Source organism: Melopsittacus undulatus, chromosome Z (genome assembly GCF_012275295.1).
Source record: "Melopsittacus undulatus isolate bMelUnd1 chromosome Z, bMelUnd1.mat.Z, whole genome shotgun sequence".
In the NCBI taxonomy this organism is placed as follows: domain Eukaryota; kingdom Metazoa; phylum Chordata; class Aves; order Psittaciformes; family Psittaculidae; genus Melopsittacus; species Melopsittacus undulatus.
In genome coordinates, this window is record NC_047557.1 from 60,826,517 (window position 1) to 60,843,580 (window position 17,064).

The following is a 17,064-nucleotide window of genomic DNA, read 5'->3' on the forward strand; positions in this document are numbered from 1 at the left end:
GATGATATGGATATCTGATTGCAGTAATGTAATTTCTTCTGATCCAGTTAAATGGCAGTAAAAAGTAGGCCAGACTGTAACTGTCACATTTTCAAGGTCAGTAAATTGGGCAGAAAGTTTAACGTATTTTAAAAAATCCCGCTTTTTCAGTATTTTCAGTGTACTTAGAAGAGAGGTGACATCTTATATAGCTATATTCTAGTGCTCATTTTTTTCCCATAGGGAATGAATCATAGGTCCAGTAGCAGATGCAAGGACTACCCCCTGTCCTCAGCAGCATCACCTGCAAAAGCCTCACATAGGTATCTGTGAGGTACAGGCCACTTTCAAGCACAGTAACGTGCAACACAACACACCAGTAAGGAATACATGAAATAATGAATGCAGTCAAATTCATCTTGAGTGCCTTATCGATTTCTATTTATAGAAGAATGACAGCTGAGGCAGAAAACAAATGCTGTGAAGAAGCTGAACAGCTTAAACAATCGACGCATTTTTCACCAGCCTTTCAGGGCATTATTTCTTCTGGCTCAAGAATGAACATAATCATGGCACTGTCAGACAGATCTGTTCTGAACAGCCAATGACTGCAGCTCCACTCCCCCTGCTCACACACAACAGTGACTCCAACATGAGCTTTGTGCAGTAACTGTATGGCTTTCACCAGCAATTAAAAGGACAAAAAAACCCCACCATAAAATCCCTACACCCTCCCCAGCTTTCCACATTTCTAAGAATGTTACCTACTTTTGATATGAGATCTACATCTTATTTCGATCTACGCATCTACACTGTTTCCCAATCTTGAACAGAAACATGATTTTAGCAGAAGTTATACTCTTGTATGACAAACAGTAACAGTGCCATAAAAATCCAAGTTAGACTGACAGCCTTTGCCCTCCCACAATGAACTCTGAGGACAAGGTGGCCTCAGTGATGGGTGTACTTTATGTCCAGCCTTCATTTCAGGCACCAGAAACAACAGTAAATACAGTTCATAGAATCACAGAATAGTTGGGTTGGAAATGACCTTAAGATCACCAAGTTCCAACCCCCTTGCCATGGGCAGGACACCTCAGACTAAACCATGTCACCCAAGGCTCTGTCTAACCTGGCCTTGAGCACCGCCAGGGATGGAGCATTCACAGCTTCCTCGGGCAACCCAGTTTGTCTATTTAAATAAAATCTGAACTTTCCCTCAAATAGGGTGACAACAGACTAGTTATTTTTAAAGGCTATTAAGCAAAACGTAATGGGTTTTATTAAATATGACCACTGTCAGTTGGAACTTACCAAGATTCTTGACACTGTAACTTCTTACCTGTGGATGATTCTTCCAAACCTCATATACAACCCTCAGTACATGGAGTTTGCCCTCATCACTTTCTGCAAGTGTTTTGAAGACTTCATGAAACCTTTTAATAGATGCAAGTAGTCAGTGGAGGGGTTGGGATCAGGTCAGAAGAGCAGCAGACACAACCCAAGTGGTTCAGACAGCAAACAAAACTTATCCTGGGCTACCTGCAGCAATTCTTGAACAACTATTCCTTGAAAATTTAACTACCATGAGCTAAAACAGGGTACAAAGATGTGACAGCTCCACTCCTAAAGGCAACTTAAATAAATCTAAGTGGTGAACCTACTCCCTGAGGCTGGGCTACATTTCTCATACTCTTAGAAGCAGGATGCACTTTCATGCTCCGTGTGCTTATCTATACACAGCTGGAGCAAAATTTGCTGCCTTTTCAGCCTTAGACCTTCCTCTTGATATGTGTTTCTGTAACTTTATACACTTATCCAGTCTGCCTCTTTCTGAAGGAAATGCTTCTAAAAGCCTCTATTTTAGCAGTTACACTGACTGCTATACAGCATTCATAACCCAGATTACTGTCATACAAAGTGCAAGAGGCTCTTTTTGATCTCAGGGCTGCTACTGTTGGCATGCAACGGTGAAAATACTGTGGCTTTAAGTATTCATATTACCCTGCCTCTTATTCTACTGATTGAAGCTTACTACCTACAGCTTTTTATCAACATGGCCTCTATAAAGCTCCCAAATACAAGTTTTGTAATAGTTTTATGTATCTTTAAGGAGAGACAGAAAAATAATTAAGATGCATGTGACTACCTTTCATGTATTAATGCCATTTTGCTAAAAAAGGGTAGCAAAATTCTTGCAGTAAATTCTTTAGAAGTTAAAGATAGGCTTTAAGGGATGCACTCTCTGTGCTTTGGTAGACAGAAGTTTACAGCAGACTGCTTTAAAGTTTTACGTTTCCTTGTTCTTTCTTAATTCTTTATACAGAAGTAATGGTTCTAGAGTCATATTCACAGTACAAGGTATTGTGGTGGGAGCTACCCAGTCATTTGAATGTAAGGAGAAACCTTTGTTCCTCACCATAATCAGCAAATAAGTAATTCTAAAATGAAGTAATGTTCCAAACCTGTCTCATTTGTTTGATTTACATCATGTGTCTGTAAGGCATGCATTTCTGTTGATTCCATTCACATCTACGACTTAGGAGTTATACTACCATCCTTCAGTACGCAGTATCATTCTTCTCCTAATCATTTGCATTGTGGAGCACCTAAAACATTGCTGAAGGCTGCATTCCAGTTCTTTTCTCATGCTGTCAGAATTAAACAGCCCCAAAATAAAGTACATATTACACTTACTTTGCCAGGGCACTGAAAGAATGGCTGAAAGACTTTGCAGCTAGATGGAGTAGCGTCTGAACAAAAACTTCTATTTTCAGAGGGTTGAAGGAAAATCCTTCATCTGCAAATTAAAATTAAAACTTTAAGTACTTCAAGGAAAGCATAAGTTACCTGTAGAGATAACTTACGGCTTTAACTCATTTTACAAAAAAGTTTCATCAGCAGGGTTTTGCAACCCTGAGCAGGAGGCTAGTACAGATTCCAAAATGTGCAGATGTTCAGGCTCCTATTTTGCCATGGAGAAAACACACAGAAAGAATTCCAGGTCAGTGAAGAAACTATCAGAGATGCAGCTAGCCTATCAAGGTGTAATAGCACTGATGGACAGCAGCAGAGAAAAGACAGAAAAGGAAACTGCAGAGTTTTGCATCAAGCTGAAGGCCTGGCAAACCATATAAAAGGGAGAGTGGGTGAGGAGAGGGGAAGGTAAGGATGATTAGAATACAGAGGTTTGTCTATTTATGACATCGGAGAAGGGTCCAGCAAGCGTGAATAGCAAATATGGATACTAGGGTGAGTGGTGGCAAGTCCCCTTCCATAGCTGCAGCTACCTGGCAGGAGGGATAGCATGCTTTAGTGGGCAATGTCTAAAGCAAATCAGGAAATGTGACAGTGGATCCCAGGGGAAAAAAAAAAAAACCAACAAACCCAGACTGTTGCTGCTTTCTGCTTGCATTAACAGAACACGTGCAAATATTACAGAAATATCTAAGCCATCCCCATTATATAGACCACAGAATCACAAAATGGTTTGGCTTGGAAAGGACCTTAAGATCATCCAGTTTCAACTCCCCTGCCATGGACAGGGACCCCTCACTCTAAACCAACCTGGCCTTCAACACTACCAGGGATGGAGAATTTACCACTTCTTTGGGTAATCCGTTCCAGTCACCTCAGAATTCTACATTCTGCACTCCCCACTCCCTAAACCACATGGGTTTTAGGCATCAGTGCTGCCTGTGGCTGCAAAGCTAGAAAGGACATGAGTGGAGTCCCATTGTAAGTTTATATCCACAGAAGGCTACAGCCAGCAGGTTGGCTATCTTATCCATTGTGGGTCTACACCAAGGGAGGGAAGCTCTTAGGATGGGGTACAAGCACTGAATCTGGGATAACAGCATAAACTGCCCTCTGCTGCTGAAGGCAAAGGAAACATTAAAATTCTTTCATGCTATCTCTGTAAATGATCACAAGAAAACACACCTCAATCATCATGTTGCCTATGTTAAGAAAAAACAGGGCTGACCCTAGGTGCAAGATTTATACAAAACCCCCTAACAATTGTGCATTATTTCTATTTACTGATAAATTTAAACAAACTATTAGAAGTAAAAGCATACAGTTCTGTTAACTACCACATACATAGCTCCCCAAAGGATGGCAGAGAGTCTACACACAAAATAAATTACAACCTGCCAAAGCCTAGCAGCATATACCTTACCATCATCATCCTCCTGGTTTGGATTAGGCACATCTTTTAAAATGCCGAAGATTTCATCATTACTGGCCTTATTTTTTATGGCAATTGTTAGACAGAGTGCCACAGTATATCCAGGAAGAGACCCTAAACAAAAGCAAAGAGGTCAAAAACATGTAGAAGGCAAGCGACTGTTTTTAACATCAGCTTGCACCTCAGAGAAACAAGTACACTTCCCACCTACACCTAAGATTAGCTGTGTTCAGTATCATTGTCCACATCACTCAACACATTTCCTTGTCTGCACAATTTAATTCACATTTAATACATAACCTTGAGCAGAGTATTTACAGCTGAGCTCAGCTAATCACTCTAAATCTCTACTCCATATGTCACCTATTTCCTAAAAATACAATACTTTCTTGGTTGTTCTCACTGTATCTTTGGTAACACTTAGGATTGTCTTTACACTGAGTAATAAAAGAAGTAATAAGGTATCTACCTCAAGCTTAACATCATCTACTGCCTCTGTATACTTCATTAAACCAAGTTTACTGGTAAAATCTTCTACTATTACACAAAGTTCAAAAAATAAACTCACATTACTACTTCATATGCTGACTTCTGCATTGTGCCCAAACAGGGGAAACAGATCGATTTTCCAGTTTTAGACTTCTCACAAACAATGCTGTACACTAAACACAACCACCTCAGCCACAGTAACTTCATGTATCTGGATTTTCTTTTCTTCACGAAGTAACCAGGATGATTTTATTACAGAGATTCAGGCTTAATATATATTAATTGCTCATGTGAAGCATATTTACCCATATAGAAATCATGCATATTTACTTCAGCTGTATCCTTCCTTATGGCAATTGATACTAGTGTCAACATAGTGCACTATCTTGCTCTGAAACACTATTTTCAACTTGATCCCTCAATAACCTTCATACTTACTATTACTTTCATCTGCATATTTGTACATGCACACTGGATTAGCAGGACTGAGGACAGAAAAACTTGCAGGAACAAGGTCTATTATTCGCTGGTGGTAGGAGAGTCTGAAAATAACAAGTTCCACAGCAGTAGAATTAAAATGGGAATAACATCAGGGCTAATTCTAAAGTGACTGTTAAAATACTTTCCCTGTATCTCACTTTCATAGATCAGTAACAGAATGGTAGATTCTGCTGGGTAGCAGGAGCTTAGGTAAACCAAACTTACGAGTAGATGCTTTCTATTTTAAGCCTGTGATGCTAGAGTTTCAACCTCATACACTTAATTTCGCTTGTGAAAAGATTTAGAGGCTGCCTGGTAGGATGCTTTATGCAAAAGTCGAAGATGCGATGCAGAAAACTTAGTAAGACATTGGTATTCAAGGCAGAAAAATACTAAACTGGATATCTTCATTTTACTTTTCAGATTATTTCACTTCCACAAAGGCTTAATTTTGCTACCAGGATCTTTAATGGAAGAGTGCCACAGAAAAAATGCATTTGTTTTGCAGCACAAGACTTTCACACTTTCTATGCTGAATTCACTGAGAACTGGATTAATATTTTCATGTACAATGCTGAACAGCATAGGTTTTCTTGAACATGTTGCTCAAACCCCTATCCAACACTTGAACACTGCCAGGGATGGAGCATTTACCACTTCCTTGGGCAGCTTGTTCCAGTGCCTCACCAGCCTCACAGTAAAGAACTTCTAACTTATATCTAACCTGTACTTACCCTGTTTAAGTTTGAAACTGTTACCCCTTGTCCTCTCACTATTCAGAAATAAACAAACAATAAAAATCAATCTGCCTTGAATCCAAATATCAAGACATCTTACTTACCGCATGCATTTTTCCAAAACCTCTCTCACAAATTTGGGTTTGGGCTTCTCAAGGTCCTGAGTAAGACAATCTGACCTATCGAAAGACAGAATGTGATCGCTTTTAGCAAAACAATTCTACTTTCATCTCTTTTTGGCTAGTAATTTTCCAATAGGTACAATCCAATCATGGTGTAAGGCCAACTGCAGTGCTTGACAGTTTTAAAGCATAGGCAATTTTAAGACAATGAGGTAAGTTTATCACTATTTTCCTATTGGCTGTTAGCATTCTTGGAATCTCATCTCTGTGGAAGGATTTTTAAATGGCTTCCCTTCTCCCTTAATCTAAAAAATAATTTGCACTTATGGTTACCTGGCTTCCCCTCTTCTTAGGAAAGAAAGCTCATGTGATTTCATACCCTGTTTCTCCCTCACAAGAGTTTTTGAACTTATGGATGATTGCAAACACATTTCAGATGAAGAAAAGTCTCAAATACAGTCACTTGTGAGATTTGTGGAAAATGGCAGCTTGTGAGCGAGTGAGACCTACAGAAGCACTGCCACCAAGGAACATCCAGGCAAAGAAAATTCAGTTCTTTGAAGACTGCTGCCTGGTCAGTCAACATGGATATATACTAGGACAGCCAGCAAGCACTTAACTCCACAAGAAGACAAGACAAGAAACTGAAGTAAAGCCACAAAAATGTTATCATGAAGAGTTACACTCCCCCTCCAGCAGGACACTTTGGCAGATAAGCTACAGAAAGCATGAATGGTAGCAGGCTGCGGAAGTAGGAAGTACTTAACTCCAAGGTGACATTTCTTTCTACATGGTGCCTGCAATGGAAAGCTCAGGGGAACCTCTGGTTAGACAGTGATGGAGTCCAGGGAGCTCCTGCTAGAGATGCAAGTTCATGATCTGGTATGGTAAGAATGGATGGTAGGGCCAGCTCTGACAGAATTTCAGGTGCTAGAATTTGGCAGGAGGGAAAGAGATCACAAGGTCTCAAGGATAAAAATTATAATGAAGATTTAGGGTAGGACAGGGAGCAAGATTACAGTATGAATATAGGAAACAGGAGTTTGGGCAAACTATTGAATGTAAGCTGGGGAGTCATTTTAGAATTGTTGGCAACTGACTAAGGTTGTAGGACAAATTAGAGAAATAACATTCCTGCCTCCCCTACTTAGGGAACTTTTATATGATTTATCACAAAGTTCACCAGGGACAATACAGTGACTAAAGACATTATCAAGATACTCTACCACTGAGCAGTGGTGAGCAGATTAAGAAAGGTATCTGCTGAAGAGCTGCAGGAAAGCAACAGGGCCACTGTGCTGGGAGACTTCCTGAATAAGCTTAACATTTCAAGGTTTTTGCAGTATTAGGTTCGAATCAAAAGAAGAGAAACTTACCAATCTTCCCAGCTCCAACGGAACTGAAAGTTGCTCAAGTGGTGAGAAAACCAGTTAATAAATCTTCATTAAAAGAAAAAAAGAAAGCCCTATTAAACTTAAGAAGAGCAAGAAAGCCTTTCGAGATTTTCTTACAAATGCATTCTACTTTTCAAAGGCAAACATAAACTCTAAAGCTATTACAACATTAAACAAGCATTTATGTTGGCAGAATCAAAAAACTGGGTTCAGAGAGTCAGAAAGCAGCTTTTATGGGTAAATAGCCTGTCATGTCCTGTTTCATACAAAAATATGACCTATTAAACTAACAATTAAAGGGTAAACCTACTGTGAACATGCTACTTTCACTTTTTTAATGAGTAATTAGCAGCCTTCCTACACAATGCTGACCTCACTTAAAGGGAAAAATTATCACTACTCTCCTCTTCTGGTGGCACATGCACCATTAACTGCACTCCAAAGCTCCTCCCAGATCACTACAGAGGAGGCATACTACCAGACAGGAGTACTATGGAACTATAAACAACCTTGAACACAGAGAAGGTGTCACTAATCAAAACTGTCCTGTACAGACAGCTAGACTTGCGACCTCTTGGGGCTGCGCTGCTGGGAAGGAGAGGCAAGCACTCAGTCCTCCACCCTTCTCTTCAGATTTCTCAAAGCCAGAGCCAGGAAATAATTCTGAATAGGACCAATCAAACAAGAATTTCTGACTAATCTTTTCCTAGCCTTTCAATACCCTGAATATTGGATATTGATTCCACTGTCTCCAGAACACACTTACCTGTCCACACATGTTGTATTCATCGTATCCAAACGCATGTACAGCATTTCAGTGGCTTGTGCAAGCTGGAAATTTCTTATTAAGGTTCACAGAAAAGAAGCAGATGAGACAGATGTTCGTTTTTTAAATACTTTTTTTTTATTTTACTGGAAGCTTCCTGTGTCAACTCCAAAATCAGGTAAGTCACAGTAAATCCACAGTGGTGGAAAAAGAGGGAAGCAGCATATTGTGAGTTCCACCCTCTAATCCCAGTCTGCTTTAATTCCATTATTGCAATGAGACTGTTGGCTTTTTCCACAGAAAGCCAGAATTTGCACCACACAGATACAAAAAGACATCAATGTCCTTATGGAGTACTTCTGTGATCTCATCTTCACGGGCTGCTGTTGATGCTTATCCACAGACAATTGTGATCATCACTAAAGGCTTCAGAGAGTACATCTACAATGACTTTATCCAGCAAGGCCTTTACCTTTCTTATGGTGTCCCTATTAAGATAAAAAACTTGCTGCATGGATGTCTGCCCAACTCTGCAAAGAGACTTACTCTAATCACTGAGATTTTGTGAGTGGTATTATGAAGTAGAATGAAATTTAGGCAAGAAACTACCAGTGGACAGGCATCTGTTAACTGCCCTCCATTCTCCGTCTGCCACTTGATCCAAGACAATGATCTGACATGATCTAAAATGGCAGCAAAGTAGAGACAATGTAATAGCCAGAAATAAATGAGAGTCATGCCTCCTTCCTCAGCATTTGGCCACCCTAAGCTGACAGATGATTACTGACCTTTTGAATACTCCCTAGCAAGAACACTTGAGTGGGAACTTGGCAAGTTCCTTTAAGTCACCTGCTACTCTTCTTACTAAAAGAAGACAAATATTCACATAGTTTTTAGAACAAAAGATCAAGCTGGTCACTTCCCTTCTTTCTCAGATTTTCATGTGTCTGTGACCATGCCATACACTGCCCAGACCTATCTAGGCCGCAGGGATGAACAGGAGTATTGTATTGTATTTTATCCCCTGACCAAGATAGCACTTCTTAGAAATCTCAGAAGTACCAGAACACCATCCAGAAAGCTGAAGAGTCTTGCCCACTTGGCAAGTCTAGTCCTATGCTATGTGGGATGTGCTATTCTTTCACCTGGGTGTTACAGGCAGAGTTTCATGCTGCTGCTGTAAAATATTAACACTGCCAGTATTTGTTGCTATCCCATCATCTACGGAACAAACAAAAGACTGCATTTCATAAATGCTCTCCAGCAGCACAGAAAGGATACAACCTGTGGCAAAGAGCCAGGCTGAAGCTTGCAAAGTTCAATCAGGAGCGTTGTGTACATGACTTCAATGTGTGGTGGAGATGGAAGTTGAAACAACTCTGCAAATATCACCTGTAGGAGAGAAAGGCATAGAATCATAACATGGCTCAATGCAGCTAGCACAACCATCAACTTTGGCCATCAAACAATTACATACCCCCAATATATTCTGTCAAATGCATGTTCCAGGAAGAAGGGAGAGAAACTTGTAAACATAGTGGTAACCCTTCACTGTACTAATGCCATCCACTCTAATGGCCCTTATCATTTCATACTAACACAACACTAGCATTATACATATGTCTAACAAATAAACCACGTAACTGTAGAAATGGGCAGTTATAATATGACCTACTGCAGTGCTACCACTATCTGAGAAAAGCAGAAATCATCTGATCTCAGTAAGTAACAAATACAAGCATATCAAATGAAGCTAAGCATGTAGTATGAAAGACTGTTTACATTGAAATTACATCTCTACCTTTTCTATCATATTCTCTTTTCTCCTACATAAAACCTTATATAAATAAAGCCACAACTCTCAACTGTAAACTACAACCAGCATTTCGCACAACAAAAATTTATGCTCAGTACCCTTTGGTAGAGGATCCTTCTAAGAAAACTGAAAACAATCCTGCAGTCAGCATTTGTGGTTTTATTTTCAAGTTTGCCTGTAATAACAGCATGCCAATCTTTGAGGGCTATGGAAATAGCCCTCAATATCACTGTACAACATCCATCTCTGAGTTCATTTTATTTTGCATGCCATTCTTAACTAGATTTAAAATACAACAAAGGATTTCATTATGGTTGGTCAATTTTCTCCTTAAACTTCTAAATAAACACAGAAGAACTGACGTTTAAATAAGTAAGCTTCAGTAGATCTTACTGTAAGAAATCGACATCCATTTATAGACTCCACAAAAAGCACATGGAAACACATTGACTGGAAGTTGTTATTTTAAGGAAAGACTTACAAGCATGAAGGGACTATAAGAAGCTGGAGAACCTTTCCATGACAGTATTACTTGGCATTTATAGACTTGACAAACAGCACATGAAAACATATTGACTGGAACTTGTTATTTTAAGGAAGGACTTACAAGCATGAAGAGACTATAAGAAGATGGAGAACCTTTCCATGACAGTATGACATACCATTAAGACAAACAGGGGAGGGCCTCTTAAGTAGAATACTAGGTAGAAACCTGCTCCTTTTCTCAAGATAAGAAATAACAACTGGTTGAGTAGTCATTATCTGTTTGAGATACATAAAAATGTATCTATGTATATCATAAAAGTGTATTTATGATATTCATCACATTCATTATCTAATGTTCAGACTAAGTATTCAAACTGGCACACCATAGTTTGTGAAAAGAACAAGGCCAAAGAAAGACTGTAACACTGGTGAGCTGAATGTTTGAGCTCTGATAAATGCAAGTTGTACCAAAAGCTGTAGGAGCACAACAACCCAATGGTTCTGCCCAGACATTCTTTGTTCACAGCTACCAGAAATAACCACATTCCCACTGACAAGAAGCAACGGAGGGGAAGGCACCGCATTTCAGTGTTTCACACAGGTTCCAGGTCACAATGGAGTATTCTGTGCTCAGCTTGACAAACTACAATGTGGAGCCTCAGGGACCTTAAAAGTAGGCACCCTTGGGAAGGGACTGACAATCACTTTCAGGCTACATTACTTCTACCTAAGTGGTATGGTTCTGAACCTTATGTAACACTTTACGTATCATTTATTTGTTAGACCATATTGTTTCCACAGTTCTAGACTTACTGAAAAGCTCATGAAATTTCAGATTAAACTGATAAACTGGTTGAAAGCAACATATCACCAACTTGTCTGTTAAGAGAAGTAACATGAACAGAAGCCGGAAGAAAGCATGCTAAGCCTAAAAAACTGTGGAGCTTCATTAAAAGTAAGCAGTCATAGACAAGTAACGAAATTAATATTCTAAAATACCTCAAAATTGCAAGAAAAGGGAAATCATTCCATTAATAGTCAAAGAACTTGTACGGCCATAGTATCATAGAATGGTTTGGGTTGGAAACCATAGGTAGAGACCATCTTGCCCTTCTTTACAGTAATTTCACCTATACAAACCTTTGCTATTTTACATCCTTCAAGTTTCTAAAGAATTTCCAGGGGCCCCAGGTAATTTATTTAATCAGGAATTGCAGCAACTGTTTGTTGGTATTAGTGTACAGCTGAGCATAAAGCACACAGACACATAGGAATACACAGCACCTTAAGATACTGAAGATAAGACCAATGAATATACTTCAATCTTAAAGCAGATTTTTTTTGTTAATCTTAAGATTCCTCTGCTCTGAAAGCACAAAAAGAACAAGTTGATCCGAGGTAACAAAACTTTACAGCGTTCAGAATATTTGACATTTTGGTGCCAAGAGGCATTCTCAATTCCACTTTTATCAAGATAAATCTTCCACATAAGGTTATTTCTTGTTATTATTAGCTCTGAAATACCTACTTAGTTACTTCTTCAAAAAGCATTTATATGACAAGCTGTCATCATCACTGAAATCTCTTATCCCTTTCAACTTTTGATGGAAATTAATGAAATTTTGTACAGCTCTGCATGCTAGAAACAAGCCCCTTCAAAGGAGGCAGCAAAGGAACACCTATGCTGCAATTCTGATACACATTACAGGTATCTAAAACTCTCTAATATGGAAAATGCCTGAGAGGAAACACCAATATTTCACAGCAGGTTCTTTTCAGGGTCAGCAGAACAATATAATTTAGAAGATCCAAACATAAAACCATGGAGAACTGCTGAGTCTGGCTGGAGATCATTTAGTCAACAGCTCCCACATAAAGCAGCATCACCAAGCGTAGGCTGTTCAGGGCTCTGTCCTCTTGAGTTCTGAACTTCTCCACAGGTAGAGTCTCTACAACTTCTCCAGCAAAACTCTTCCAGTGTTTAATCATCTCAGTAAAAAAAGATTTTTCCTGTGTGTCCTGGGTTCAGCCGTAACGGTTACTCTTCTCCTCCCTAGTAGCTAGTGCAGTGCTGTGGCTTTAGTTTGAGACCAATGCTGATAACACACCAATGCTTTAGTTGTTGCTAAATAATGCTTACCCCAGTCGAGGACTTTTCAGTCTCTTATGCTCTGCCAGTGAGGAGGAGCACAGCAAGCTGGGAGGAAGCAGAGACAGGACACCTGGCCCAAACTAGCCAAAGGGGTATTCTATACCACAGCACGTCATGCCCAGTATATAAACTGGGGGAAGTTACCCAGTAGTCCCAGATCACTGCGTGGGTCACGCCTGGTATCAGTTGGTGGGTGGGGAGCAATTGCATTGTGCATCACTGCTGGTTATTGTTTTTCTTTTCCTTTCCCCTTGTCCTTTCCCTTATCATTATTATTATTGTTGGTGGTAGTAGTGGTTTTGTGTTGTACCTTAGTTACTGGACAGCTCTTATCTCAGCCTGTGGGGTTTACATTTTTCTGCTTCTCCTCACCATCCCCCCAGAGGCTGGGGGTAAAGAAGTGGGGAAGTGAGCAAGCATCTGCGTGGTTCTGAGTTACCAGCTTGGCTTAAACCACAACACTAGGTTTAAATGGAGTTTCGAGTATTTTGATTTGTGTCCATTTTCTCTTGTATTTTAACTGTGGTTTTGTTTCTTTTTTTTTTAACTAAAGTGAATTAAATGTAGCCATCTCTTAGATTGCACCATACATTAGAACCATCACATGTAAAGCTTTACAAGTATGAGAAATGTCACAACCTTGTACTCGACCAAATCTCCCATGCACTGAGTTAAAGCTGCAACAAAAGACTTCCAACTTTCAACTGCATACAGCCCACATTTGTTGAATTTAACAAAGGTTCTGTTGACTCCCAAGTCAAACTGCAATTTAAGGGACTTATCAAGGAACTAACTGGGACACATTACTTGTGAAATAACTGAGCTACAGAAGAGGTTATGTATAAAACCCATACCTCTACGATGTGGTAGTTCAAGGGGATCTTGTTATTGCCTGGATAGCTCAACAGCTGTGCAGCACTGCAAAACCATAGATACTAAGTTAGCTCAGAACATAATGCAGCAATGTGATGTAAAGATGGAGTAACAAAGTTACATAAAATGCATAATCCTGGGCAAAAGGCGAGACAAAAGCAGCACAAATTCAAATCTTTCTATTCATCAATCCACAGAACACTTAGAAGCAACATAAGAACACTACAAGTAGCACAATGAGCATCGCCTTAAGTATGATTTGTAATGATGTATTTTATCTCTGTGCAGTTACATCACTTGAACACTGTTCTGCTATGCAAAATAGTTTTGCATTGTCATGGTGATCTGCAATCATGACATGGATATATTAAAAGGAAAAATAAAACAAACCCCAAACAACTGATGCTCTGAATGACTTGAAAGCACAATTAAGCTAATAGATTATAAAAGAAATTCACAGGCTTCAAGTGATTCACCTTTTTAATCAGCTCATTATCACCTATCATTATTACAAAGCAAACAAATGTTACTTCCTTGATTTTACTGCTACCTCTGGCAAATCTTCTTCTAGACTTCTACTCTCTTCTGAGAACTAACAAAGGCTATCCCAGTAACTTCAACAATCCTCAATTTCTCATTTCTGCCAAATCAGCCAGCTATAACAAAAACCCTATCATATGCCATGACCAAAATCATTGTTTCTGCCCATTTTTTGTTATACTACAAGAAGTCTGGTGGTTTTTATTTGGAAGCATGACCCTGCCAATTACCTATGGCAAACCACCTCAGTTATTGATTACCCAAACCAGATATTGCTGAGGCAGAAATGAAGTGCCCTGCCTGGTCCCTGACATGGCTGAATTTAAACTAACAAAATTTGCTGGTCCTGCAATGACTCCCTAGAGAGCACTCAATTATGTCTGCTGTGTAACCCCAAACTGATGAATGAAAGAGGAAGAGTAGGAAGCAGAAGTGTGTTCATAAACACCAGTGCAGTCAGCTGCAAGGCACCACCTCAAGGCTTGCTGTGCCCCAACAGATGAGCTGATTCACAATTCCATGAAGCATAATACAGTCACACTCTCCACAGTGCTCCCATGAATAAGGTATGTCTGCGTATTTTTTTCAGCACAACCTGTATTGTCAAGGAACCCCTTCTCAAGCAGCCACTGTCATCATACAAACTTCCCATTATCTGGATATTACTGGATATTACAGATAACATTTTTAATATAGTTGAATGCAGTGAATCAAGATTCATCAAATGTTCCAGAAAACTTTTACGCTTGAGCCCCTGTCTAACCAGTGCAGGATTCTGCATATCCCTGATGGCACCAAATCCATGGTAGCATATGAAAAGTGCCAAGGCCCCATAGCACTAAGCTGTTCATACCAAGTCTTTCTCTCTTTCCAGTGGGATTTGATGATGCAGTGAAGGTTCTCTTCTATCACAAATCGTTCAACAGAGTGGCTGCCAGGCATGACAGGGCCCTGGTAAGAAAGAATTAAAACTCAAGGAAGATCACTGCAAATACAGTGGTACTACAGGTAGCAAGCTATCCTACATACATCTAAAGGTATTAAAAACAGCCCCACATAAATACAGTGAGGTCTCAGCTGAGGACTGAAACCTACACAAACCTCAGACTGTTGTTTAAAATAAAATGACTACTAGGACTCATTACAAAAAGGAATGTGTCAAAATTAGAGAACATAAGTTCATGGATAATCCACTCTTTTGTTTGTTCTGTAGAGCCATCAAGAAGGCTACCACAATGCAGCCTGAAAAAGAACAAAATCACAGTTGAGTACGATGGCGACATAAAGCTAGGAATGGCCAGAACAGAGTGGAAAGAATAAACAGTCATAGTTTTGTTCATTGCAAAAAAAACCCAAAACAAACACGCCCCCCCCCCCCCCCAAAAAAAGACCAAAAACAACAAACCCCCCCCAACAAACCAAAAAACAGGCAAATAAATGAAGGTAAAAGGCAACAGACTTAAAGGGAGGTATAAAAGCACTCAGGGAAAGCAGCATATATTCTTCTCCTGTTCCTGTACACTTCTATGTATCTGCCCTGACCAATGCTGGAGACAGACTGACAAGATAGATCTTTCACCCATCCCAATTAAGCACTACTTTGTTCCACAGTATGCATCAACAAATTTTAACAGATGAGTAAACAGCAATCTTTAAACATTACAATAAATACCAAGCCTGGAAAAGGCAGCAATTTGTACGGAAGGAAAGTCTCACTCAATAGTTTTACTACAGACATTAGAGAATTCAATCAACGTTGTCATTCTAAATGAAAGCATCAAAGCACCCCACTCCCTAAATTCTGCTCCCCACAGATTTACTTTGTACAGTAACTTGGTCTCTTAGTTCACTTCCGCAGAAGTATTAAAGCAGAACAGCTGCATGTCTTCAAACAACTCACTATCCTGGGAGACAGGACGTCACATTTTGACCAGTATCAGCCTAGGAACCTGACTGTGAGATCCACTCACCAACCCCACAGCAATCATATACCTCAGGGTCATCTGTGTAGTCAAACATTCTAAAAATAACCCGTGGCATGGGATACACTGAATCTTCGGTGTGAGGCGGAGGGGTAAACGGAGGCAGATTGTGCTGCAGCGCTTCACAAAGAATACTGTCAAAAGCCAAGTAGGGCCTCAGAATGTGTCGCTCTTGCCAGCGGTCTTTTTTCAACTTCTGGATCTGAGACCAAAGGCAGTCTAAATACTGAAGGAGAAAGGTGAGAAACATCAGATGTGACGAATTGTGTAACCAAGCTGGGAGCCTCATGAACTATCAGAAACGTTTTTCTTAAATTCAGTATTCTATTCAGAAAAAAGCTCAAGTCTTAAGCTGCTGATTAAGTAAACCAATAACTTAAGGACTCTAAACACTATAGCTGCTTCGAGTTCCACGCAACCACTGGCAGGTTTTTAAACACCAAGCACCCAGGAGTTCTAGCATGATGGCCATCCTTTGAATCTTCCAGCGAAACTGCAGCAGTGAACATCACTTCAATCACTGCTCATAGGTGGTGTTAAAACAGACATAATACCAACATCTACATTGGAAAGTTATTCCACAGGACTGATATGCTTTTCCCAGAACAAACAAAACTACCAGCATATTCAAGCCACATATAATGCTAACAAATATATTTGCCATGGTTTTCTACACAATTCTGAGTCCCGGCATTCTCCCAGAGATGGCACAGACACCTGTGAAAACTGGCAATGGTTTTGCTCTGTTTAATTACTCTCTCACTAGAGGCAGTCCAAGAACTCTGGAGGCCCGTGGCCTTTACTGCACACAAGTTTCAAGTTATAACTGACACAAGAACTGCTTTGCATCTACTGAAATTATTGCTCTACAAGATGGGAACAAAACTAGTTGCAACTGGCACCTGAAGTGAACAGTCATCCTCGCAGTACTCTGGGTAACACATGGTCTCAAATGCACTCTGCTAATCTCTACTAAACGAAATAAGGAAATTCAGATATTGGGCAGGCAGAATACCCATGTTGACAAATCAGGCAAAATCTCCCCAAATTATGATTAAC

General features: G+C 39.8%; 1 protein-coding gene across 1 annotated transcript in view; it reads right to left on the minus strand.

Annotated features, from left to right (window-relative positions):
* Positions 1 to 17,064, minus strand: part of NCBP1 (nuclear cap binding protein subunit 1) — a 34,093-nt gene that overhangs the window by 8,532 nt on the left and 8,497 nt on the right. Inside the window, exons 8-18 of the mRNA XM_034072640.1 lie at positions 16,016 to 16,231; positions 14,877 to 14,974; positions 13,465 to 13,528; positions 9,438 to 9,548; positions 8,157 to 8,221; positions 7,373 to 7,435; positions 5,979 to 6,053; positions 5,096 to 5,199; positions 4,160 to 4,282; positions 2,677 to 2,779; positions 1,322 to 1,415 (exon numbers count right to left, since the gene is read on the minus strand). Coding sequence (XP_033928531.1) covers positions 1,322 to 1,415; positions 2,677 to 2,779; positions 4,160 to 4,282; positions 5,096 to 5,199; positions 5,979 to 6,053; positions 7,373 to 7,435; positions 8,157 to 8,221; positions 9,438 to 9,548; positions 13,465 to 13,528; positions 14,877 to 14,974; positions 16,016 to 16,231 — 1,116 coding nt within the window. The remainder of the gene's footprint in view (positions 1 to 1,321; positions 1,416 to 2,676; positions 2,780 to 4,159; positions 4,283 to 5,095; positions 5,200 to 5,978; positions 6,054 to 7,372; positions 7,436 to 8,156; positions 8,222 to 9,437; positions 9,549 to 13,464; positions 13,529 to 14,876; positions 14,975 to 16,015; positions 16,232 to 17,064) is intronic.